We start from the raw sequence: 26,443 nt of genomic DNA on the forward strand, positions 1-26,443 counted from the left end.
AACCACTGAACTAAACTGATTCAAATGTCCTGCACCTGAAACAAATTCTAGTAGCTCTCGGAAGCAAGGTATTGATTTATGGTCTGAAATGTTTCACAAAACTATCGAAAATTGTAAGGCAAGAAAAATTCATAAAGAAAGACAGCAAATGTTTAACTCTATCTAAAGAAATCTATCACAGTTCTCTTAACTGCAACTGTGAACGTATAAAACGAAGGAATATCTCGATGACGATTGCACGTGCGCTGACAGTCAGTAACTGGCGGGTTGTGTTCGTTTTTTGTTTTATCGGTGCCTCTTTTAGCACAACGCTCCCACAGGCCTTTCCTCCCAGCAGTCACTGAGTGACCAGTAGCTCCTAGGAAGGAGATGCTGCCCTCGAGAAGTGATGAATATTTAATGATGACCCAAGAATTTCGCAGGCCTCGCACACACATTAGCTCACGCACACAAATCGGAAACTGAAAGCCACAGCACCCTTTTAAAAAGCTTTAGCGCCGTGCGAAAGCAGGCAGCACAAGAAAATAAAAAGGCTGAATGCTACAGCAATAAAATCAAGAACGCCCACACATGAAAAAGCGCACGTTTCTACTTCTCTCAGTGTGTGGCCTTGCCTCAAGCGAATATTTCCACAGCATTTTTAAACACTTGCCTATAGAAGAAGGGTCCTAAAGGAGGCATAAAGAAGTGGCAGCGGTACGTTGGATACTTCCAGAGTCCAGAAATTATAGCATTGCCACTGCAAGATCGGTATTAGAGGCGTTCGCCTTTTTCTGAAGACTTGCTCCACTGACACGTTTTAAGTCTGCGACGTCTGCCAGGGAATAATATTTGTTTTGTGCATCTAATACCGTAAGGCTGAACACAACTACTTGGCATAATGCTAAGGTATAACTCAGCACATATTAAAGAAAGAACAGTGAGGCAATTAAAGGACCGAAAGGAAAGATTCCCACACTGCGCCGAAAACGAAAACATGACCCTTGAGTACAACGGGCGGGTGTTAATGAAGACAAATAAAACTAAAGCGAACAAGGCCATATAGACAAAGAAAAATTCAGATAGTAAAAAATGACAAAGAAATGGGCTAGTCACACTGCAGCGAAACGTTCATGCAATAATGTTTCAAAAATGTCAAAAATAGAGCGGAGTTTGCATTCTAGGAAGCACTCTCTGAGAAATCGTGATACCGAGCAGAAAATCCTGAATGCCAGCAGGCATACGGCTGCCAAAGGATGTTTCACTGTGACCTTAATGGAACGTACACCGCTTCGGCGGGTTCAGCACTGCTCCGGTGGGACACTTGAACGCTGCCGCGAATTTCTTCTCATTGGAAACGGGTAAATTGCAACGCAGGGCGTGTGCTGGGTACTTTTCCGACGCCTCCCACGAGTACGGATCCTTGGCACAGAACTCGAAGCAGCCTGCGACGAAAAAGAGCTGCTCCTGCGAGTAGCCGAGCATACCCGGCTGCGTCGGCAGTGAATCGTACGCAAGGCGGGCCTTCTCGGTGCCGGCAGTGTCCGCGAAGGTCTCCGATAGCGCGTTGGAGCCGTGGCTCTCGCTGCCGGTGTAGTTGGCCAGCTGATTACGAACGCACTGCAGCCTCTGTTTAAAGTTGTCGTACGAGGTCTGCGACCACCAGGTTCCGAAGTGACCCGTCCTTGTCTGATTACTGAAACGCGGGTCGAATGCATGGGACAGCTCGTGACCCAAGATCTTGCCGATGGCGCCGTAGTTCACCGCCGGCGCCAAGCCTGGGGCAACGAATGGCGGCGCCATGATGGCGGGCAGGATGGACATGATGTGGTAGAGAGGCAAGTAGAAGGCGTTCACGGCATACGAGCTTAACGGCATGTCCTCGCGATGCACCTGCACGTTCGGGTCCTCGCGGATGAGGCGCTTGAGCTTGTCCGACCGCCGCTTCTGCGACTTGATGAACCAGTGGAAGAAGAGCTGCGACTGGTCCGCCTCCAGGTAGTCGTAGAAGGCGTCCAGCGCCTGGCTGCTGTTCAGATGCGCCGGAAGCGCTATGATGGAAACGAGGTTATCCACGTGGTTGATGGCACCCGCGGCAGTGGACTGGTCCATCCACGACAGGGTGGGGAAGTTGCGCCGCGTGGCGTTGCGCACGGCGTTCCACGCGTCCGTGACGTCAAGCACAGCACGTGACTGTACCGCTCTGTCAACGAAAAAGCGGGCGAGGGCGTAGCCGGCCACCTGCGAATCAAGGACGTCGTGAGATCGAGCTGGCACGTGCCGCGCTCAAGGGTTCTGCGTGGAAACAGTACCAAAATGCCTTTTATGAGGAGAACTGATGTTAGGGAAATGTGCATCTGTCTGTCAAAAAGTTTAGCTGCCAGTTGGCGACTCCGTACAGCTAATTTTGCCCAGAGCTCATGATTTAATGCGCCAAGGAAAAAAACCTAAGAGCTTACCAACTAGTCGCCCTTTCTGCCCCAAATATGAGTATTCACGTACACCAAACCGAACAGGCAAGTGGGTGTCTGTTAATCCAGCAAAGCAGCGGTGCTTTCTGCATAGGATGAATCTTGCCACGTTTGTGAAGTGCATCGGCTAAATTCAACCATTTTTATTACCTTTTCTTCATTATGAATCATTCGCGTCACAAAGAAGACTTGTACGTTTTTAGGGGAAGAGGACGCTGACCTTTGTTTCGGCCAGTGCGTGGGCTGCTCTCTTTTTTTAATATATATATATATATATATATATATATATATATATATATATATATATATATATATATATATATATATATATATATATATATATATATATATATATATATATATATATATATATATATATATATATATATATATAGAGAGAGAGAGAGAGAGAGAGAGAGAGAGAGAGAGAGACTGTTTGGCTGCGGTTTTGCTCCACCGAATAAAGCCGCCTTTGTGAAATAGTACAGATTCGCCTCTGCGGAGGTTTCGGCAGAAATAAGTATATCATATCAATAGCAGTATTCAGTGAACTAACTTGCAATGCTTCGCAAATTATCCCGGCACTCGTGTTGCAGATACATAAATGCAGTCGGATGGCAAGGTAGTCACATTTATTGAATTTCTTCTTTATGTATGGGGTTTTACGTGCCAAAACCACTTCCTGATTGAGGCACGTCGTAGTGGAGGACTCCTGAAAGTCCGACCACCTGGGGTTCTTTAACGTGCACTTAAATCTAAGTACACGGGCGTTTTCGCATTTCGTCCCCATTGGAATGCGGCCGCCGCGGCCGGCATTCGATCCCGCGACCTCGTGCTCAGCAGCCTAACAGCCATAGCCACTGAGCAACCACGGCGGGTCACATTTACTTAGAAAATACTGTGAGACTAGTACTACTTTCCCGAAATAGTTCTCGCTGTCACTATTTAAGAGTAGTCAGCATGGTGCAAAGCATAAAATGTTATAAAGTTATCCTAATGTCTCGACGTATGCTCTAAAGCACAACCCGCACAGGATTAAAAATGGTCAATACTTAACAAAGGTAGAATATAGGACAATCAAACGGAGGCCAGAAGTTATGTTCCACGCGGGAGAGACAAAATTAGTCATACAAGAGGCTACAGACAAGACCACACGAATCAATGCACACACGAAGCATTGCCTTATAGACCGGATAATAATCCTCAGCCAGTCAACACCTCTACAAACCATGACGAACGTGAACTATAACTTCCTATCGCAAACAAAAAATTGGAGGACGCTTAAGCTTCGCCTTCAAGAGTGGGACGCGACAGCGTTCCCGTCGACCCGCCAAGGGGTATAAGACAATGCGCTACGGCACAGCGATCACTTACGATGCGCCCCGCATCGGACTTAGCGCCCACCTATCACGTGGTGAGCGTCGAGCAACGCAGCGTTCGGCGCGGCAACGGAACGTGCGCCTGAGCGAACGGAACGAACCAAAGAACTCGGTGTCTCGGAGGGGAAACGATCTACGCCAGCCAAACGTCGTGATCGGCACGGGCAGAGAGATAGATAGTAATCTAAAGAAAGGAGCGGCGCTTGATTCTGCAACCGGGAGCACGGCGAAGCGTCTTCAGGGGAGAGGGAGTCCCTCGACGCGCCTGGCAGCGGTCCCAATGCGCGCGCGGCGCGCCTCCTGTCGGGGCAGCGCCGTACATTGAGAGGAGGGGGTCTTCTGTGTTTGCCGCAAGATGGCTCTGCGTGTGCGGAAAGCGCAAAAGAAATGCAGCGGAAACGCACTTCGCAACTCGTGTAATTGTGACTTCTGTACGTTACATGTTCATAATTACCGATATACACCGCAGTATAACTTTCTACGGCTCGTTTCGAAGGCAACACCGCATTCACTAGAGGCGCGTTTGCACCGCTTGGAAGCATCGAACTCGTGGCTGAGTGGTAGCGTCTCCGTCTCACACTGCGGAGACCCTGGTTCGATTCCCACCGGGCCAATCCTGGAAGTTGCTTTTTATTTATGAAGCGCCTGCCGTGATTTATCGATCACGGTCAACGCCGCAAACGCCAACGCCGACGACACCGGCTTTTCTGCGACACGAGCTCCTTAACGCTATCGCGTTAATATGTCTCAACCGAAGCGCATAGCTTTAGCACCTGCAGCACAAATGAATCGTAGGATCGCACCTTATTCATAGCATCGAGGCATGTCACCGCTGCCACGACAGAATACAGCACGAGCGCATCCGGATCCATGCAGCGTAGCATCGATGACGACATTCCATAGTTGTACGTGATGACCATGTTCCAGCCACTGTACAGAACAAGATCCACATAGTGCGACCGACTGGCATTTGTCAGCATATCGTTCAGTACCAGGCACGTGTTATTCAACACGAGCACCTCCTCGTCCTTGTCCACTTGCATGTCTCGCGGAAGATGTTTGTTGATGGCACCCAGCAAGGCGCCGTCTGCCACATGCAAGCTGAGGTTGTGAGCCAGTTCTCCGATCGTGGTGTATGACAGCGCAAGTTTGGCCTCGGAGAAGTGTTCTCGGCTCACCAACATGTCAGCGTAGACTTGGGAAATTTTCTCGCCGAAGCGTAACGCAGAATCGTGCCCGATCGATGGCACCACCGACGGCATGCACTTGGTAACCATTTGCGGCCCGTATTTATCCGCGGCGGACTTGGAGGGTAGGACAACGCCCAGAGAGAGGCCGTACCGCCTGTCCGTCCTCAAGTAAGGCTCCAACTCCAGTAAAAGGGGCGTCTCCAGGTTGTAGTCCAGCGACAGGCCCAGCAGCTACTCCATCACGTCGAAGTGCTTCGGAAGCGTCGAAGACGGCCACGTGACGTTGAACTTTTTTAGCACGTCGAAGAGGACCTGTGTAAAGAACAGTTGCGCGATTTAACGTCCCGTTACTCTACTCTTGGCTACGAGGAATGCCGTACTGTGGGGGGAGGGGGATGGAGGAGCCTACGGACACAAAATACCCACCCGTGATAATCGAAGAAAGAATCAAATAGGAGAGACTCTGACGTCACATTTTGAAGCCCGAAGTGCAGCCACCTTGGTGTGCCATATCTCTTTGTGTCTCTATCAGCAGCTCGACGGAGCAAATGAACGCGAGCTTTGCACTTGCTTTGCGGCGAGCCGTCGGTAAAAAACGACGAGCCGCCCGAACAAATCCTACCAAACATTTATAACTACTTTAGTGGCGCAGACGCGCTCCTATGTTTTTTCCGTGGCAGATGAGCATGACAATGATGGACACCCGCGCCGTGATTACGTGTTGCTGGATGACACTCGCACTCACAGACGCAAAACACAGCTTTAAAGCTCACACACCACGCAGGTAATATCTTGACATTTTACAAACACACTGAGTAATTTGGTTAGGTATTTCGCGTCATTAAGTGACATATTTAGGCGCAACGCGTAAGGCGTGTAAATTAAAATAATATCTTTAAATATGTGCATCACTACCGATCACATTGGCGCCGCTCCCCTAAGTTTTCAGCCACCTCGCCACTATCTACGTAGAAGGCGCGTCTAACGTCAGTCAGACTAGCTATACGATTCGCTGCCCACTTTACGCCATCAATTATTTTTCCATTCTTATGGTGAAAAAATCTTGTTCGCAATAGTGAGAATGTTTGTTAATTTTTTTTCCATAAAGAAAGTAACGAAAAGAGAATACACAGCAAGAAATTGATGACTACGCCCAAGCACTTCCGGCACTCAGTAACATCTTCTTCTGTGACATACTCCGTGTTCATGCGAGCTGCGTAATCAGCGTTGGACTCGAGGTGTCCCGAGGACCACGAGTCGCGATCCTTGCGCTGTGGGCTACAACTTTAACGATTGGCATCATATCAAGCTGCAACATCGTGTCCGCAATGCAGCAGGCAAGCGGAGTGGCTGTACGAAAGCGGGCTGTCGGCAGGTCGGCGGCAGGATCTACGTGTTTGTGGCCGTCACTTCACACCCGAGGATTGCTCCCACAATAGAGTTTTCACGTGTCCGGTATACCGGCAAAACGCAGGCGGGCTGGGCGTTTTGCCGAATGGGCGTAGGCGCAGACAAGAGCAGCCTAGGGTGCCTCGATGCCCTCGTTTCCCACCGCTCCGTACAGGGTGGACACATTACCGCCAATACCGCCATTGCCACGCACAGCTCGCGTGTCGAGACGTGAACGCTTGAAGGAACGCATGGAAAACGCAAGCGACAATAGGGAGAATGTTCTGAAGAGGAGGCCTTGGAGCACAGGAGAGCGTGCCGGCAAATTGTACGAGAAAAAAAGCACTACATTTCTTTTTATCAACACAAGATTGGTGTTAAAGAAGAGCTCACTGGGGAGTTCGTCATCGCGCACGTGGTATTCCTTGGAGTTTCTCCCGTCTTAAAATATGCCATTGTTAGTTTCAAGGGTAGAATGGCGTCATAAGTAATTATTACAAAGCATGCTATGCACCATATGAGAGTTCCGCAGTAAAGAGTTTCTGACCTGAAAAGGCGCTTAGACACTGCGGCTGGTTAATTTTAAGAAAAAATTTGTGGTTCTGTACCTGATCAAGTAGACATTTTCATCGTCAGGTTCCACTAACGGGTGATACTTCGGGAGGTTTCCAGTTACTAACCTGGCCTCACTAAGTAGAAACTACCGTTTTGTAATAAGTAGTAAACAGGTAGGAAAATGTTAGTAACGGCCCAAGAAAGGAAGTAACCACTGCAGTTACTACCTACCTTCTCGAGGTTACTAAATTTTATCTAAGAGTGTGTGCGCTGCGCAGAAGAAGCATTTGGCGACAGCGCGATTCAAGAAGAAATAATGGAACTCCCAGGGTGAGAAAGTGCTAATGCAGGGTGTACAAAGAGAAGCTCCACGGTATACAGACATCTGCAGACGCTGAACAGGCGCAAACAGGCACTATATACACTGCACCTAACATTTACACGAAGTACGGGCTTCGCCATCGTTGTGCACCAGTTTTCGCAGTTTTTTGCACTGCAGGATGTCATGCAACCTAGTTCCCGTTTGAAAGTAAAAGAACTATCGCCAACAAACGGCCGTAACGCGTTTCAGAACGATTTCAGACTAGAGCGTTGCATGCCAGCGTGAGGCAGCTTAATAGTGCTGTATTACTGAAATCCATGAAAAAATATTACCTATTGTGGGCCACATAACGCCCCCGTGCTGCCTACAAATCGTTCATGCACACGCGCGCCGGTAACGCGCCCTTCGGAGTGGGTGTGGGATGGGCGGACGCTAGAGTCCCTCGATGTCCTCGTCCTCCGCGGCTCCGCAGCGGCGGACGAGGAGGACTTCTAGGCACCCTAGTCGGCGCTATAGCAGCCGACGCGGTTGTCTCCACCCTGTACCGAGCGGTGGGCGAGGAGGACAGCGAGACACCTTGGAGCCGCATAGAAATATACTGTAACTCTAGAGTGGCCTGCAGTGAGCTGCCACCTTGTGTAACACTAATCAACCAGACAAACACAGGGATAATATAGCGGTGACAGAATGCATTCAACTTTGCAGCTAGCGTAAATTTTCGGCCCCAGCGTAGTCATAAACACGTTGTCTTTCTAACAGTTTTAAATGTTTTACACTTGATTGTTTATTATTTTATTTGTACATATTGCAGTCTATACAGACCAAGCAGGTGGGCGTATTTCCGCAAACACTCATGTAGGACAAGCATAATATATGCTCTGGTGCTAGACATATGGAACAGGAAAAGGAAGAGAGCGAAGAAAAAAAGTAACAAGTTGGCATTTTTCTATTGCAAAGGACGATATTCACACTATCATCAAAATGCACTGGGATAGTCACACACAGCACACAAAACACACAGCAATCATAGCTGTGTGTTTTGCTGGCTGAGCTCCGCACCACAAGGTGGCTGCGCCCTGCAGGCCGCTCACTTTTACGCGTCCGCCCATCCGTCAAAACGCCCATCTCGACTACGATTACCGCAATACTGGACAGGCTCAGCGCTGCGACAGAACGCTCGCAAAACACGCTGCTTTGGTTGCACTTGCTGAGGTCGATGGTAAGGTGGCTGTGGGAAGAGAGACGTCACATCACATCATGACGCGGAGCCATTCAAGGAGAGGCTTAGCCCTGATAACTTTCGGGGGGGGGGGGAGCAGAAAGATTTGTGCGTGGTAGCACTAGGAAGGGAGCGTGGGGCACGAGAGGACAGATTAGCGCGGCTGTGTTTAACACTCACTGCTGCTGCTGCTGGGCACGGCCACGCACGCCCTTAGGGCAACCTGCAGTGGGTTTGAAAGCAAGGCTACGCGAAGAGGCTAATGGCTTCGCGTGCATTGTGTTAGCGTTTGTCAGTGCGCGCGTGAACGTGCTTGTTAATTTAGCTAGCAAGTGAATCTTTCCAGCAGTTTAAGCAGATAATAAAACGACTAGGCTTACTTCGTATAGCTGTCTAATTATTTGATTTCGCAATCAATGCTTCCTCTCTCGGGCGAAACGGTGACGGTGGTAATATACCCTTAGTTGCCGACTGTTACTGCGTGTTTAATAAGGAAGACGATGCATATATTATCATTTTCCTGTCCATGCAACATCTAGAAGTCCCCTAAAGGCCGATCCACACGACGGACCAAATTGCTCTTTTGGACCGCGGTCCGCGCATCACGTGATAGGACGTCACCAGTTCGTGCGTACCGCCGTTGGCCCGCGCAAGACCGCGGCCCTCGCGGTCTAACAAATCGCCGAGGCTTTTCCCGCTTCCGTATTGGCGGCGGACCGCATGCAAACAGCAGCGATTTTGGCTTAGCCAACTAATGTTGTCCAGCAACAGAGTGTCTTCAGCCAAATCCAATATAGTTTTCGGCTCAGCAAAAGCCAGTCAAGCCAGTCGTTAACACCGTGTCCTCTTGGAGTGACGAGGAGGTTTTTTTCATCTTGTATGCCTCGTTGAGCAGTTCCCGGCTTTGTGGGACTCGAGCCGGAATGATAACAATGATAACACTCTGGCCGAGAGTGTAGCTGGTTGGTCCGCTCTGCCGTCTGCCATGGCGGTCCGCCGTGTGGATGTGCTTTGCGCCGGACCGGACCGCTGCGGGCCGTGACGTCGCATCACGTGACCGATCGGCCCGTGGACTTGGTCCGTCGTGTGGATCGGACTTAACCAACCGCTATTAACGCGACTCGCTTTCTCTGGCTTTTTCAGCCGTTACCGTGGTAGGTCGGAGATATGACAATGGTGGGACTTGCGGAAAGCGAGGAAACCTGCAGGCGCAAGGAGCGCTTGCACTCGGGCAACCGAGTTGCAGAGAGGAGCGGGGTAGGAATGGGGAGGGGTGCACTGTCGTTTGACTAGCTCGCTCGCTCGTTCGTTCGCTGCGGAAAGGCGAGGGAGAGGGCGCGTTCTCTCGGGCAAGCGAGTCGCCGGCAGTGGGGAGACGAAGCACGGGGGGGGGGGGGAGAGAGGGGTTCTTGTTGGGAAGGAAATAATTGGGTTAAAGTGCAGTGCAGTAACTGTCTCTCAGATGAGGACACCTCAACCGCACTGCACAAGAGGGATAGGGAATAGAAAGGGTGAAATAGACGCGGCGGCGGCTGCCCCGACAGCGCGCGTAGGCAGGTTGTTTACATTCGCTTATAAGGCGCGGTGACGCTCCTAGTCGTGGTGAAGCAGAGCTTCCTGTGCGGCGATAGCCGCGTCGCACTTCTGTCGGACGTTGCTGTCGATGGCCGGGCACTGGTCCAGCACGGCACGGAGTGCAGCCGCGAGAGCGACTATGAGTGCATCCCTGGGGTCGCTGCTTGGTGCGGTTTGTGGGCCACGTGACGGCTCAGGAGCGGCCGTCTGGGTGTTGCGGCCATGCAGGGCGTCACTGTAGGATCGGCCCTGCGGGGCGCGAGCATTCGTCGAAGGGGTGGCTAAATGCGACTCGTGCGATTTGGCGCCGGCCAGCTCAAGCGCTTTCTTCCTCGAAAGGGGCCGCTCGGACGAACACAACAGCACGGCCGCCTTCCTTTCGCGTTGCCACTCTGGACAGCTCGGCTCTGTCGAGGGGTGTCGTCCACCGCAATTTACGCAGCGTGCCTTCTCTGCGGGGCAGCCTCCTGTAGGATGCGACTCACCACGGGGGGGGGAGGTGGTCACTCGCTGATTTGCTCGCTAGTTCATCGCACGATGGCCAGCCCATCGTGGACAATGCGCCGGCCGAGAATCCGCTCGCTTGTTCGTTCGTTCAAGCTATTTGCTTACATTTACAATCATCGTCGATGGCTTCTGCATCGTTTTCTATAAATTACAAAACACGCTGATCCCAGATACGTCAAATCAATCTAAAGTCAGCTAAGAAGACCTCTTCTTCAAAACGAGGCCCCCTATGAGCAAGAACAGCACGTGCAAATGGCACCAGAATTTATGGAGTGCCCAACGTCTGAGAAAGCCTTAAATTTCAGTGCACTTTGTGTACCCATCCACCTAAACCTCATAACGCTATTTTCGCGCACGCCAATGCAGGCACGAAAGACGAAACTAGATGATCACGTTGTTCGAAAATTCAGCTTTTTCTCTGATTCCGCGGGCCACAAAACTGTCACACCGCCTGATTTAAGCGCTACCGTGAACAGCGACACATCTACCTGCTATTTCGGCTTCCTTTACTCGCTATTTCATGCAGTGAACCTTACAGTCTTGTTCTTGTTTGCTTTGCATTGCAGCTGTCAGTCGGAGTTACGCGCAGTTGTGTTCGCGCAGTAATATGGCAGAGACAACGGAACGGTCGGTATTGAATGTCTGTCAGAGAATTTACAGCAACGCAGTCTCCCCCCACTGCGGCCCTGTAGCATCCGTATGAACGGGGTGCTGGATAGCACCGTATTTAGGAAATGGCATAAGCGGAGAGTAGAAAAGTGCTAATGGGCTCCCCTGTATTGGAGCATTCTGAATATGTGTGGAAGTATAGCGATTGCAAAAAATTGGGAAGTATCAGGGTGAAGCTAAACCAGACACCTATAAGTTTTTTTTCCTCTTTTCATTTCAGGGATATCTTACCTGGATATCTTCACGATGCTCCGTGAAAGCCAAGACGCAGGCCTGATATCCGGTTACGATCCGCCTGACAGCCAGCGACTCATGTTCAAAGCCAGGATGCTCGAGTTGGTGCAGCAAGAAGGTCAGCGTTCTCACTTGGAGGAACGCGAAACTGTTATTAAAGGCAGGATACCGTCGGGGCCAGCGTGCGCACACGTGTTCGTACAGGTTGTCGCACGGGTCTACGCTTTTGTCCACGCTGGCGGCCAGCTCCTCGGCGTAGTCGTAGCACATGAGCGGGTGATCGCACCACGGGTAAGCAAGCGAGGCTAGTCTGTCCACCAGGAGCCGCCCACCGCAGTACAATATGCCGATGAGCAGCACAACCGCAACGTTCGGGGCGGCGGACATTCTGCTGAAGCTGATGGAGACGGCGCTGTTACAGCAGTCGTTGAGCGTTGAGCGTCGAAGAAACGCGAGGCTGCCCTTCGCTTGTGGACTTCTTCGTCTGCTCGTGCCGCCGCTGAGCGCGTGATCATGATGATGATGATGATGATGCCTCAAATAAGTGCACAAAGCCACTGTGGGGGGTGGGGCACGGACCGGGTGGTGTGAGTGCGTTCGCGTGTTCAAAAATTGTCTTTTTCCTCTAGGGTTGCGAAGATGGAAATACTTTTAGAGAATTACTAAAGCATCTACAACCTCACCCTCTGGAGTTAATCACTTTGGATCGCAGCCTGACATACATTTCACAGTGGGCCCTCGAATGGAGATGGCGAGAGTATGGAACTACATGAAGTATTTCCAACGAGAGAATGTCAAACGTATAACTTCTAGATACGCCTTTAAGGAGTGCAGGCTAGATCTATTTCAGGACACCTTTATTAATAAGGTACCAATCAGCAGGTCCACCGGCCCGCGCCTAATGCACAGCTCAATGTAAGCTGAATCAGGGCAATAACTAAGCTGCCCCTATAATAGACACACAGTCTGTCAATCCCTATATACTGCAAATAGGCAAACCCTCATACTGCCGTGTTAGACATTTGAATACATAAGAAACAACAAGGAATTATGCGAAACCTAGGATGACGACATATTACTGCGTATATATATGCGACATATTACTGCGTCCCTAACCTTAACACTTTGTCACATGATCCTGCTTGGGTGTAGCTAATGGCCGATCTATTGGGTACATGTTCACCTCCCCCTGCATTCCCCTCTCCTGCGACTGCCTTCTGCTCCCCATGTTTTCAATAAAATCAATCGACAATGCGAATAACATTATTTTGAAATGCAGTTAGCGGTATGTCTGTCGGTCCATATCTGAACTTTTCACGTCCATTTGGGTCACTCGGCAGTCCATGGTCTTGTGAACAGAAAGAGAATCGGACTGCTGTGCTGAGGGAACAGCGTTTTAAATCAAACGTCGTTCCACCTTGCGTCGCTGGGTATGTAAATGTGTGTACGCGCCGCTCTTCAGCATCAAACACGCGTTAGTGTTTGATTCCGCCAAAAAAATCTTCTTTGAATATACATTAAGACACGCTCCACGCGTGGACTTCGCGGCCGCACCGCTAGAGCGAACCACCTGTGCAGAATGAAACAATTTATGGTATAAACTTAAAGGGAAGCTCATTACTTTTCGAAGCGAGATCGGGATGCCTTAGAACAACCACCTATAAAGCGAGATATAAGAATGAAGAAGAAGCATGTGCTTGCTGCGTTAAAGCTAGGGAAACCCGGGAGCATGTTTTATTAGAATGTGAAGATATCTGCCCAGCGGCCGATTTGGGCACCAATGGACTCCTTGAAGCCCTTGGGTAAAGCAAGAGCAAGAGCAAGAGGAAAGTAAACATGTCCGCAATACAGATTAGTAGAATGCGATTCGAAGATTCGTGGAAGTAGGGAAACGACAAAAAACGGAGACGTACAAAAACAAACTTCACAATAGGGGGTCAGAAACTTTGGTTATGGGAATTCATCGAGCATTTTCTTTTTTCTTTTTCTTCTTTTTTTTCACCTAAGTAGGACATTAGGCAGTATAATAGCAAGAGCTTGGTGGCGCAACCTACATCCCCTTTCCAAAGGGGACGCCCATAACGTCCATCCATCCATCCATCCGAAGCGGACACTGCAATATATTTATAGACACCTGCAAATATGTGTGGCAAAGCAGCGACAAATCTAGGCCTGATGATGATGAATTTGTTGTTTTATGGCGTGAGGGCATAGTATGACCGAGCGCCAAGTTAGTGTTAATAAGTTGGCAATGTAGCGAATAAGTAAGAGAGGGACATGACGTGGCTGTGTAAAGGCCTTAAAGACAGTCGAAGTGCGTAAGTGTACGTGAATTAAAAGTATGGCAATCACCAAGGAAGTGTGCTATGAAAGCAAGCGTGATATTAATTATGGATTGTATGATAACCTAGAATATATAGTGCTGAAAATTTGTGAGAAGCACTAGCTGCCTTAACAAAGCCCTTGAAACTCAAGGGCCTGGAGGCATGTGTTCTACAAAAATCTGTCACAGCAGCATCCTCTTGAAAAAAGGTATGCTACGAATTTATTGGGTTAATAATTTGTAGCATAACATCATCGAAGAAACTTAGAACTGCGTTTGTAGTAAAAGACGATTCTGCACCAAGAAACATAACCGGCTAGAGAGAAACACGACAGCGTTATGCTAGCGAAAAGCGTTTCTTTCTCTCAGATTCGGCTTCCCGACACTCCAGCAGGACGTGGAGGACGACCAACCTCTCACCGCATCTACCACAGGTTGGAGGTTCATTTCCAATCAGTAGACAATTATGGGTACAAAGGTGTGCCTTATCCTCAGTCGGCAGAAAATTACCTCAGTTTGTCTCGTTTTCGTTAGATGTGGCGAGGTTCATAGTTTGGCTTCACGACATGAAGTTTACCCTGTGTTTCAGTGTCCCACGTAGATTGCTACTGGCCCTTCAGTTTGCTGCGAAGGCAGGGCTTTAACTTCATGAAAGGGACAGCTATGAAGGAATTACCTTCTTTTCTATTTACTGATGGAGCCATTTCGTCGGCAAGAATATTACCCTCTGTTTTTCTTTGTCCAGGAGCCCAGCATACTATCGCATGTTGATGAGATTAATAAATAGTGTACAACAACGAGTAAAGTTCAATAAAAACAGAAGCCTTGTGCGTTTGTAAAGACTGTGAAGCTTTTACAACACTTAAGAAGTAGGTGAATATTATTGCATTTTGTAGTTTGAATTCCCTGATGTGTTTTACCGTAGAGAGTACTGCATAGTTTTCTGCCGCAAAGATACTTCTTTGAGGGTGCCGAACGCCGGACTCGGAGAAAGAGGGACCGACAGCTGCGTAAGATACGCCAGCATTCGAATTTAAAGCATCCGTGTAAAATTCGGGACCAGAATACTTTGACTGAAGTTCTAAAAATCGCCTGTAAATGCGTGTCGGTGGAGCGCGGTTCGTGAAATTGATAAACGATGTATCACATTCCACCACCCGCCACTGCCACGGAGGTGGTAGCTATGCTGGTGGCATTGGGCGATCTTCGAGCAATGGTACCCCCATTTCATTGCTTGACTTTCTGACACGCGGTGAGAAGGGCTCTCTTGCTGTAGGTCGATTACGAAACTATGCGGCAGTTGTGGTGGTCTTTACGGTCATGTAACAGAGGTGTTAAGGGTTCTAATGCACTTTCAGAAAATGAGTGAAGCTCGAGTATGACGCCTGCAACTTAACACCCCATTCATTCGATCCCACGTAAAGACTTTGTACAGGACGTGTCCTGAAGGCGCCTCAGGCCGTTTGTATGCCTAAATGATGAGTCGGATCCGGCGTCTTTAACCCGGTTGGCGCAGCAGATTGATACACCACGGCGCCGTAATCTAAACGTGATCGTACGAGGCTCTTGTACAGGTTCAATAATCACTTTCTATCATTGCTTTAGTTGTGTGTGACAATATGGTGAGAATGTTCATTGTTCTCACACAGTTCTCTATCACAGAAACCTATCACAGCACAACGCTCCCACAGGCCTTTCCTCCCAGCAGTCACTGAGTGACCGGTAGGTCCTAGGAAGGAGATGCTGCCCTCGAGAAGTGATGAATACTTAATGATGACCCAAGAATTTCGCAGGCCTCGCACACACATTAGCTCACGCACACAAATCGGAAACTGAAAGCCATAGCACCCTTTTAAAAAGCTTTTAGCGCAGTGCGAAAGCAGGCAGCACAAGAAAATAAAAAGGCGGAATGCTACAGCAATAAAATCAAGAACGTCCACACATGAAAAAGCGCACGTTTCTACTTCTCTCAGTGTGTGGCCTTGCCTCAAGCGAATATTTCCACAGCATTTTTAAACACTTGCCTATAGAATAAGGGTCCTAAAGGAGGCATAAAAAAGTGGCAGCGGTACGTTGGATACTTCCAGAGTCCAGAAATTATAGCATTGACACTGCAAGATCCGTATTAGAGGCGTTCACCTTTCCCTGAAGACTTGCTCCAATGACACGTTTTAAGTCTGCGACATCTGCCAGGGAATAATATTTGTTTTGTGCATCTAATACCGGAAGGCTGAACCTAACTACTTGGCCTAATGCTAAGGTATAATTGAGCACATATTAAAAAAATAAGAATGGTGAGGCAATTAAAGGACCGACAGGAAAGATTCCCACACTGCGCCGAAAACGAAAACATGACCCTTGAGTACAACGGGCAGGTGCTAATGAAGACAAATAAAACTAAAACGAACAAGGCGATAAAGACAAAGAAAAATTCAGATAGTAAAAAATGACAAAGAAATGGGCTAGTCACACTGCAGCGAAACGTTCATGCAATAATGTTTCAAAAATGTCAAAAATAGAGCGGAGTTTTCATTCTAGGAAGCACTCTCTGAGAAATCGTGATACCGAGCAGAAAATCCTGAATGCCAGCAGGCATACGGCTGCCAAAGGATGTTTCACTGTGACGTTAATGGAACGTACACCGCTTCGGCGGGTTCAGCGCTGCTCCGGTGGGACACTTGAACGCTGCCGCGAATTCCTTCTCATTGGAAACGGGTAAATTGCAACGCAGGGCGAATGCTGGGTACTCTTCCGACGCCTCCCACGAGTACGGATACTGGGCACAGTACTCGAAGCAGCCTGCGACGAAAAAGAGCTGCTCCTGAGAGTAGCCGAGCATACCCGGCTGCTTGGGCAGTGAATCGTACGCAAGGCGGGCCTTCTCGGTGCCGGCAGTGTCCGCGAACGTCTCCGACAGCGCGTTGGAGCCGTGGCTCTCGCTGCCGGTGTAGTTGGCCAGCTGAGAACGGACGCACTGCAGCCTCTGTTCAAAGTTGTCGTACGAGGTCTGCGACCACCAGGTTCCGAAGTGACCCGTCCTTGTCTGATTACTGAAACGCGGGTCGAATGCATGGGACAGCTCGTGACCCAAGATCTTGCCGATGGCGCCGTAGTTCACCGCCGGCGCCAAGCCTGGGGCAACGAATGGCGGCGCCATGATGGCGGGCAGGATGGCCATGATGTGGTAGAGACGCAAGTAGAAGGCGTTCACCTCCACCGAGCTCAATCTCAACGGCATGTCCTCGCGATGCACCTGCACGCTCGGGTCCTCGCGGATGAAGCGCTTGAGCTTGTCCGACCGCCGCTTCCACGACTTGATGAACCAGCGGAAGAAGGGCTGCGACTGGTCCGCCTCCAGGTAGTCGTAGAAGGCGTCCAGTGCCTGGCTGCTGTTCAGATGCGCCGGAAACGCTATGATGGAAGCGAGGTCATCTACGTGCTTGATGGCGCCCGCGGCGGTGGACTGGTCCATCCACGACAGGGTGGGGAAGTTGCGCCGCGTGGCGTTGCGCATGGCGTTCCACGTGTCCGTGACGTCAAGCACAGCACGTGACTGTACCGCTCTGTCAACGAAAAAGCGGGCGAGGGCGTAGCCGGCCACCTGCGAATCAATGACGTCGTGAGATCGAGCTGGCACGTGCCGCGCTCAAGGGTTCTGCGTGGAAACAGTACCAAAATGCCTTTTATGAGGAGAACTGATGTTAGGGAAATGTGCATCTGTCTGTCAAAAAGTTTAGCTGCCAGTTGGCGACTCCGTACAGCTAATTTTGCCCAGAGCTCATGATTTAATGCGCCAAAGAAAAAAACCTAAGAGCTTACCAACTAGTCGCCCTTTCTGCCCCAAATATGAGTATTCACGTACACCAAACCGAACAGGCAAGTGGGTGTCTGTTAATCCAGCAAAGCAGCGGTGCTTTCTGCATAGGATGAATCTTGCCACGTTTGTGAAGTGCATCGGCTAAATTCAACCATTTTTATTACCCTTTCTTCATTATGAATCATTCGCGACACAAAGAAGACTTGTACGTTTTTAGGGGAAGAGGACGCTGACCTTTGTTTCGGCCAGTGCGTGGGCTGCTCTCTTTTTTTAATATATATATATATATATATATATATATATATATATATATATATATATATATATATATATATAGAGAGAGAGAGAGAGAGAGAGAGAGAGAGAGAGAGAGAGAGACTGTTTGGCTGCGGTTTTGCTCCACCGAATAAAGCCGCCTTTGTGAAATAGTACAGATTCGCCTCTTCGGAGGTTTCGGCAGAAATAAGTATATCATATCAATAGCAGTATTCAGTGAACTAACTTGCAATGCTTCGCAAATTATCCCGGCACTCGTGTTGCAGATACATAAATGCAGTCGGATGGCAAGGTAGTCACATTTATTGAATTTTTTCTTTATGTATGGGGTTTTACGTGCCAAAACCACTTCCTGATTGAGGCACGTCGTAGTGGACGACTCCTGAAAGTCCGACCACCTGGGGTTCTTTAACGTGCACCTAAATCTAAGTACACGGGCATTTTCGCATTTCGTCCCCATTGGAATGCGGCCGCCGTGGCCGGCATTCGATCCCGCGACCTCGTGCTCAGCAGCCTAACAGCCATAGCCACTGAGCAACCACGGCGGGTCACATTTACTTAGAAAATACTGTGAGACTAGTACTACTTTCCCGAAACAGTTCTCGCTGTCACTATTTAAGAGTAGTCAGCATGGTGCAAAGCATAAAATGTTATAAAGTTATCCTAATGTCTCGACGTATGCTCTAAAGCACAACCAGCCCAGGATTAAAAATGGTCAATGCTTAACGAAGGCAGAATGTAGGACAATCAAACGGAGGCCAGAAGTTATGTTCCACGCGGGAGAGACAAAATTAGTCATACAAGAGGCTACAGACAAGACCACACGAATCAATGCACACACGAAGCATTGCCTTATAGACCGGATAATAATCCTCAGCCAGTCAACACCTCTACAAACCATGACGAACGTGAACTATAACTTCCTATCGCAAACAAATATGTCTCAACCGAAGCGCATAGCTTTAGCACCTGCAGCACAAATGAATCGTAGGATCGCACCTTATTCATAGCGTCAAGGCATGTCACCGCTGCCATGACAGAATACAGCACGGTCGCAACCGGATGCATGCAGCGTAGCATCGATGACGACATTCCATAGTTGTACGTGATGACCATGTTCCAGCCACTGTACAGAACAAGATCCACATAGCGCGACCGACTGGCATTTGTCAGCATATCGTTCAGTACCAGGCACGTGTTGTTCAACACGAGCACCTCCTCGTCCTTGTCCACTTGCATGTCTCGCGGAAGATGTTTGTTGATGGCGCCCAGCAAGGCGCCGTCTGCCACATGCAGGCTGAGGTTGTGAGCCAGTTCTCCGATCGTGGTGTATGACAGCGCAAGTTTGGCCTCGGAGAAGTGTTCTCGGCTCACTAACATGTCAGCGTAGACTTGGGAAATTTTCTCGCCGAAGCGTAACGCAGAATCGTGCCCGATCGATGGCACCACCGACGGCATGCACTTGGTAACCATTTTCGGCCCGTATATATCCGCGGCGGACTTGGAGGGTAGGACAACGCTCAGAGAGAGGCCGTACCGCCTGTCCGTCCTCAAGTAAGGCTCCAACTCCAGTAAAAGGGGCGTCTCCAGGTTGTAGTCCAGCGACAGGCCCAGCAGGTACTCCATTACGTCGAAGTGCTTCGGAAGCGTCCAAGACGGCCACGTAACGTTGAACTTACTAAGCAGGTCGAAGAGGATCTGCGTGAAGAACATTAAATTGTGTGATTTAACGTCTCGTAGCTCTGAACTGCGCGGCGAGAAATACCGTACTGTGGTGGGAGGGGGGTGGAGGAGCCTACCGATTAAAAATACCCACCCGTGATAATAGAAGAAAGAATCAAATAGGAGAGACTCTGACGTCACATTTTGAATCCGAAGTGCAGCCACTTTGGTGTGCCATATCACTTTGTGTCCCTATCAGCAGCTCGACGGAGCAAATGAACGCGAGCTTTGTACTTGCTTTGCGACGAGCCGTCGGTATAAAACGACGAGCCACCCGAACAAGTCCTACCAAACATTTATAACTACTTTAGTGACGCAGACGCGCTCCTATGTTTTTGCCGTGGCAGTTGAGCATGACAATAATGGACACCCGCGCCGTGATTACGTGTTGCTGGATGACACTCGCACTCACAGACGCAAAACACAGCTTTAAAGCTCACACACCACGCAGGTAATATCTTGACATTTTACAAACACACTGAGTAATTTGGTTAAGTATTTCGGGTCATTAAGTGACAATTTAGGCGCAACGCGTAAGGCGTGTAAATTAAAATAATATATTTAAATATATGCATCACTACCGATCACATTGGCGCCGCTCCCCTAAGTTTTCAGCCACCTCGCCACTATCTACGTAGAAGGCGCGTGTGACGTCAGTCAGACTAGCTATAGGATTCGCTGCCCACTTTACGCCATCAATTATTTTTCCATTCTTATGGTGAAAAATCTTGTTCGCAATAGTGAGAATGTTTGTTAATTTTTTTTCCATAAAGAAAGTAACGAAAAGAGAATGCACAGCAAGAAATTGATGACTACGCCCAAGCACTTCCGGCACTCAGTAACATCTTCTTCTGTGACATACTCCGTGTTCATGCGAGCTGCGTGATCCGCGTTGGACTCGAGGTGTCCCGAGGACCACGAGTCGCGATCCTTGCGCTGTGGGCTACAACTTTAACGATTGGCATCATGTCAAGCTGCAACATCGTGTCCGCAATGCAGCAGGCAAGCGGAGTGGCTGTACGGAAGCGGGCTGTCGGCAGGTCGGCGGCAGGATCTACGTGTTTGTGGCCGTAACTTCACACCCGAGGATTGCTCCCACAATAGAGTTTTCACGTGTCCGGTATACCGGCAAAACGCAGGCGGGCTGGGCGTTTTGCCGAATGGGCGTAGGCGCAGACAGGAGAGGCCTAGGGTGCCTCGATGCCCTCGTTTCCCACCGCTCCGTACAGGGTGGACACATTACCGTCAATACCGCCATTGTCACGCACACCTCGCGTGTCGAGACGTGAACGCTTGAAGGAACGCATGGAAAACGCAAGCGACAATAGGGAGAATGTTCTGAAGAGGAGGCCTTGGAGCACAGGAGAGCGTGTCGGGAAATTGTGCGAGAAAAAATACACTACATTTCTTTTTATCAACACAAGATTGGTGTTAAAGAAGAGCTCACTGGGGAGTTCGTCATCCCGCGCGTGGTATTCCTTGGAGTTGCTCCCCTCTTAATATATGGCATTGCTTGTTTCAAGGGTACAATGGCGTCATAAGTAATTAATACAAAGAATGCTATGCACCATATGAGAGTTCCGCAGTAAAGAGTTTCTGACCTGAAAAGGCGCTTAGACACTGCGGCTGGTTAATTTCAAGAAAGAATGTGTGGTTCTGTACCTGATCAAGCAGACATTTTCATCGCCAGCTTCCACTAACGGGTAATACTTCGGGATGTTTCCAGTTATTAACCTGGCCAAACTAAGTAGAAACCACAGTTTTGTATTAAGTAGTAAACAGGTAGGAAAATGTTAGTAACGGTCCAAGAAAGGAAGTAACCACTGCAGTTACTACCTACCTTCTCGCAGTTGCTAAATTTTATCTAAGAGTGTGTGCGCTGCGCAGAAGAAGCATTTGGCGACAGCGCGATTCAAGAAGAAATAATGGAACTCCCAGGGTGAGAAAGTGCTAATGCAGGGTGTACAAAGAGAAGCTCCACGGTATACAGACATCTGCAGACGCTGAACAGGCGCAAACAGGCACTATATACACTGCACCTAACATTTACACGAAGTATGGGCTTCGCCATCGTTGTGCACCAGTTTTCGCAGTTTTTTGCACTGCAGGATGTCATGCAACCTAGTTCCCGTTTGAAAGTAAAAGAACTATCGCCAACAAACGGCCGTAACGCGTTTCAGAACGATTTCAGACTAGAGCGTTGCATGCCAGCGTGAGGCAGCTTAATAGTGCTGTATTACTGCAATCCATAAAAAAATATTACCTATTTTGGGCCACATAACGCCCCCGTGCTGCCTACAAATCGTTCATGCACACGCGCGCCGGTAACGCGCCCTTCGGAGTGGGTGTGGGATGGGCGGACGCTAGAGTGCCTCGATGTCCTCGTCCTCCGCGGCTCCGCAGCGGCGGACGAGGAGGACTTCTAGGCACCCTAGTTGGCGCTATAGCAGCCGACGCGGTTGTCTCCACCCTGTACCGAGCGGTGGGCGAGGAGGACAGCGAGACACCTTGGAGCCGCATAGAAATATACAGTAACTCTAGAGTGGCCTGCAGTGAGCTGCCACCTTGTGTAACACTAATCAACCAGACAAACACAGGGATTATATAGCGGTGACAGAATGCATTCAACTTTGCAGCTAGCGTAAATTTTCGGCCCCAGCGTAGTCATAAACGCGTTGTCTTTCTAACAGTTTTAAATGTTTTACACTTGATTGTTTATTATTTTATTTGTACATACTGCAGTCTATACAGACCAAGCAGGTGGGCGTATTTCCGCAAACACTCATGTAGGACAAGAATAATATATGCTCTGGTGCTAGACATATGGAACAGGAAAATGAAGAGAGCGAAGAAAAAAAGTAACAAGTTGGCATTTTTCTATTGCAAAGGACGATATTCACACTATCATCAACATGCACTGGGATAGTCACACACAGCACACAAAACACACAGCAATCATAGCTGTGTGTTTTGCTGGCTGAGCTCCGCACCACAAGGTGGCTGCGCCCTGCAGGCCGCTCACTTTTACGCGTCCACCCATCCGTCAAAACGCCCATCTCGACTACGATTACCGCAATACTGGACAGGCTCAACGCTGCGCCAGAACGCTCGCAAAACACGCTGCTTTGGTTGCACTTGCTGAGGTCGATGGTAAGGTGGCTGTGGGAAGAGAGACGTCAAATCACATCATGACGCGGAGCCATTCAAGGAGAGGCTTAGCCCTGATAACTTTCGGGGGGGGGGAGCAGAAAGATTTCTGCGTGGTAGCACTAGGAAGGGAGCGTGGGGCACGAGAGGACAGATTAGCGCGGCTGTGTTTAACACTCACTGCTGCTGCTGCTGGGCACGGCCACGCACGCCCTTAGGGCAACCTGCAGTGGGTTTGAAAGCAAGGCTACGCGAAGAGGCTAATGGCTTCGCGTGCATTGTGTTAGCGTTTGTCAGTGCGCGCGTGAACGGGCTTGGTAATTTAGCAAGCAAGCGAATCTTTCCAGCAGTTTAAGCAGATAATAAAACGACTAGGCTTACTTCGTATAGCTGTCTAATTATTTGCTATCGCAATCAATGCTTCCTCTCTCGGGCGAAACGGTGACCGTGGTAATATACCCTTAGTTGCCGACTGTTACTGCGTGGTTAATAAGAAAGACGATGCATGTATTATCATTTTCATGTCCATGCAACATCTAGAAGTCCCCTAACCGACAGCTATTAACGCAACTCGCTTTCTTTGGCTCTTTCGGCCGCTTCCGTGGTAGGTCGCAGGTACGACAATGGTCGGACTTGCGGAAAGCGAGGAAACGTGCAGACGCAACGAGCACTTGCACTCGGGCAACCGAGTTGCAGAGACGACCGGGGTAGGAATGTGAAGGGGTGCACTGTCGTTTGATTAGCTCGCTCGCTCGTTCGCTGCGGAAAGGCGAGGGAGAGGACGCGTTCTTTCGGTCAAGCGAGTCGCCGGCAGTGCCAAGGCGAAGCACGGGGGGGGGGGGGGTGGGGGAGGCGGTAACTCTCTGGTTCGCTCGCTCGTTCATCGCACGATGGCCAGCCCATCGTGGACAATGCGCCGGCCGAGAATCCGCTCGCTTGTTCGTTCGTTCAAGCTATTTGCTTACATTTACAATCATCGCCGATGGTTTCGGCATCGTTTTCTATAAGTTACAAAACACGCAGATCCCAGATACGTCAAATCAATCTAAAGTCAGCTAAGAAGACCTCTTCTTCAAAACGAGGCCTCTTATGAGCAAGAACAGCACGTGCAAATGGCATCAGAATTTACGGAGTGCCCAACATCTGAGAAAAACCCTAAATTTCAGAGCACTTTGTGCACCCATCCACTTAAACCTCACAACGCTATTTTCGCGTACGCCAATGCAGGCACGAAAGACGAAACTTGATGATCACGTTGTTCGAAAATTCAGCTTTTTCTCTGGTTCCGCGGGCCACAAAACTGTCACACCGCCTGATGTAAGCGCTACCGTGAACAGCGACACATCTACCTGCTATTTCGGCTTCCTTTACTCGCTATTTCATGCAGTGAACCTTACAGTCTTGTTCTTGTTTGCTTTGCATTGCAGCTGTCAGTCAGAGTTACGCGCAGTTGTTTTCGCGCAGTAATATGGTAGAGACAACGGAACGGTCGGTATCGAATGTCTGTCAGAGAATTTACAGCAACGCAGTCTCCACCCACTGCGGCCCTGTAGCATCCGTATGAACGGGGTGCTGCATAGCACCTTATTTAGGAAACGGCATAAGCGGAGAGTAGAAAAGTGCTAATGGGCTCCCCTGTTTTGGAGCATTCTGAATGTGTGTCGAAGTATAGCGATTGCAAAACATTGGGAAGTATCACGGTGAAGCTAAACCAGACACCTATAAGTTTTTTTTTTCCTCCTTTCATTTCAGGGATGTCTTACCTGGATATCCTCACGATGCTCCGTGAAAGCCAAGACGCAGGCCTGATATCCGGTTACGATCCGCCTGACAGCCAGCGACTCATGTTCATAGCCAGGATGCTCGAGCTGGTGCAGCAAGGTCAGCGTTCTCACTTGGAGGAACGCGAAACTGTTATTAAAGGCAGGATACCGTCGGGGCCAGCGTGCGCACACGTGTTCGTACAGGTTGTCGCACGGGTCTACGCTTTTGTCCACGCTGGCGGCCAGCTCCTCGGCGTAGTCGTAGCACATGAGCGGGTGATCGCACCACGGGTAAGCAAGCGAGGCTAGTCTGTCCACCAGGAGCCGCCCACCGCAGTACAATATGCCGATGAGCAGCACAACCGCAACGTTCGGGGCGGCGGACATTCTGCTGAAGCTGATGGAGACGGCGCTGTTACAGCAGTCGTTGAGCGTTGAGCGTCGAAGAAACGCGAGGCTGCCCTTCGCTTGTGGACTTCTTCGTCTGCTCGTGCCGCCGCTGAGCGCGTGATCATGATTATGATGATGATGATGATGCCTCAAATAAGTGCACAAACCTACTGTGGGGGGTGGGGCACGAACCGGGTGGTGTGAGTGCGTTCGCGTGTTCAAAAATTGTCTTTTTCCTCTAGGGTTGCGAAGATGGAAATCTCTTTAGAGAATTACTAAAGCATCTACAACCTCACCCTCCGGAGTTAATCACTTTGGATCGCACCCTGACATAAATTTCACAGTGGGCCCTCGAATGGAGATGGCGAGAGTATGGAACTACATGAAGTATTTCCAACGAGAGAATGTCAAACGTATAACTTCTAGATACGCCTTTAAGGAGTGGAGGCTAGATCTATTTCAGGACACCTTTATTAATAAGGTACCAATCAGCAGGTCCACCGGCCCGCGCCTAATGCACAGCTCAATGTAAGCTGAATCAGGGCAATAACTAAGCTGCCCCTATAATAGACACACAGTCTGTCAATCCCTATATACTGCAAATCAGCAACTCCTCATACTGCCGTGTTAGACATTTGAATACAGAAGAAACAAGGAATTATACGAAACCAAGGATGACGACATATTACTCCCTAACCTTAACACTTTGTCACATGATCCTACTTGGGTGTAGCTAATGGCCGATCTATTGGGTACATGTTCACCTCCCCCTGCATTCCCCTTTCCTGCGACTGCCTTCTGCTCACCATGTTTTCAATAAAATCAATCGACAATGCGAATAACATTATTTTGAAATGCAGTTTGCGGTATGTCTGTCGGTCCATATCTGAACTTTTCACGTCCACTTGGGTCACTCGGCAGTCCATGGTCTTGTGAACAGAAAGAGAATCGGACTGCTGTGCTGAGGGAACAGCGTTTTAAATCAAACGTCGTTCCACCTTGCGTCGCTGGGTATGTAAATGTGTGTACGCGCCGCTCTTCAGCATCAAACACGCGTCAGTGTTTGATTCCGCCAAAAAAATCTTCTTTGAATATACATTAAGACACGCTCCACGCGTGGACTTCGCGGCCGCACCGCTAGAGCGAACCACTTGTGCAGAATGAAACAATTTATGGTATAAACTCAAAGGGAAGCTCATTACTTTTCGAAGCGAGATCGGGATGCCTTAGAACACCCACCTATAAAGCGAGATATAAGAATGAAGAAGAAGCATGTGCTTGCTGCGTTAAAGCTAGGGAAACCCGGGAGCATGTTTTATTAGAATGTGAAGATATCTGCCCAGCGGCCGATTTGGGCACCAATGGACTCCTTGAAGCCCTTGGGTAAAGCAAGAGCAAGAGGAAAGTAAACATGTCCGCAATACAGATTAGTAGAATGCGATTGGAAGATTCGTGGAAGTAGGGAAACGACAAAAAACGGAGACGTACAAAAACAAACTTCACAATAGGGGGTCAG

At 49.3% G+C, this 26,443-nt stretch overlaps 2 protein-coding genes across 3 annotated transcripts; both read right to left on the reverse strand.

Moving 5' to 3' along the window:
* Positions 1 to 378: 378 nt before the first annotated feature.
* On the reverse strand, positions 379 to 12,029 carry LOC135907332 (endothelin-converting enzyme homolog). 2 transcript variants are annotated; one of them, XM_065439011.1, is made up of 3 exons: positions 11,487 to 11,624; positions 4,633 to 5,331; positions 379 to 2,220 (listed from the first exon to the last, which is right to left on the reverse strand). In XM_065439011.1, exons 2-3 carry the CDS (start codon positions 5,104 to 5,106, stop codon positions 1,252 to 1,254), a joined length of 1,443 nt encoding a protein of 480 aa, XP_065295083.1. In that variant the 5' UTR covers positions 5,107 to 5,331; positions 11,487 to 11,624; the 3' UTR covers positions 379 to 1,251. The 2 variants fall into 2 exon arrangements, with proteins under 2 accessions (XP_065295083.1, XP_070384206.1); XM_070528105.1 differs by lacking the exon at positions 4,633 to 5,331 and having other exon boundaries at positions 11,487 to 12,029.
* A 3,531-nt stretch (positions 12,030 to 15,560) lies between these two features.
* Positions 15,561 to 25,114, reverse strand: LOC135907331 (neprilysin-1-like). Its single transcript, XM_065439010.2, has 3 exons — positions 24,538 to 25,114; positions 18,905 to 19,603; positions 15,561 to 17,413 (listed from the first exon to the last, which is right to left on the reverse strand). The coding sequence occupies exons 1-3, from the start codon at positions 24,922 to 24,924 to the stop codon at positions 16,439 to 16,441; spliced, it is 2,061 nt and encodes a 686-aa protein (XP_065295082.1). The 5' UTR covers positions 24,925 to 25,114; the 3' UTR covers positions 15,561 to 16,438.
* Between the last annotated feature and the right edge of the window lie 1,329 nt (positions 25,115 to 26,443).

Source organism: Dermacentor albipictus, chromosome 10 (assembly GCF_038994185.2).
Source record: "Dermacentor albipictus isolate Rhodes 1998 colony chromosome 10, USDA_Dalb.pri_finalv2, whole genome shotgun sequence".
Classification (NCBI taxonomy): Eukaryota; Metazoa; Arthropoda; class Arachnida; order Ixodida; family Ixodidae; genus Dermacentor; species Dermacentor albipictus.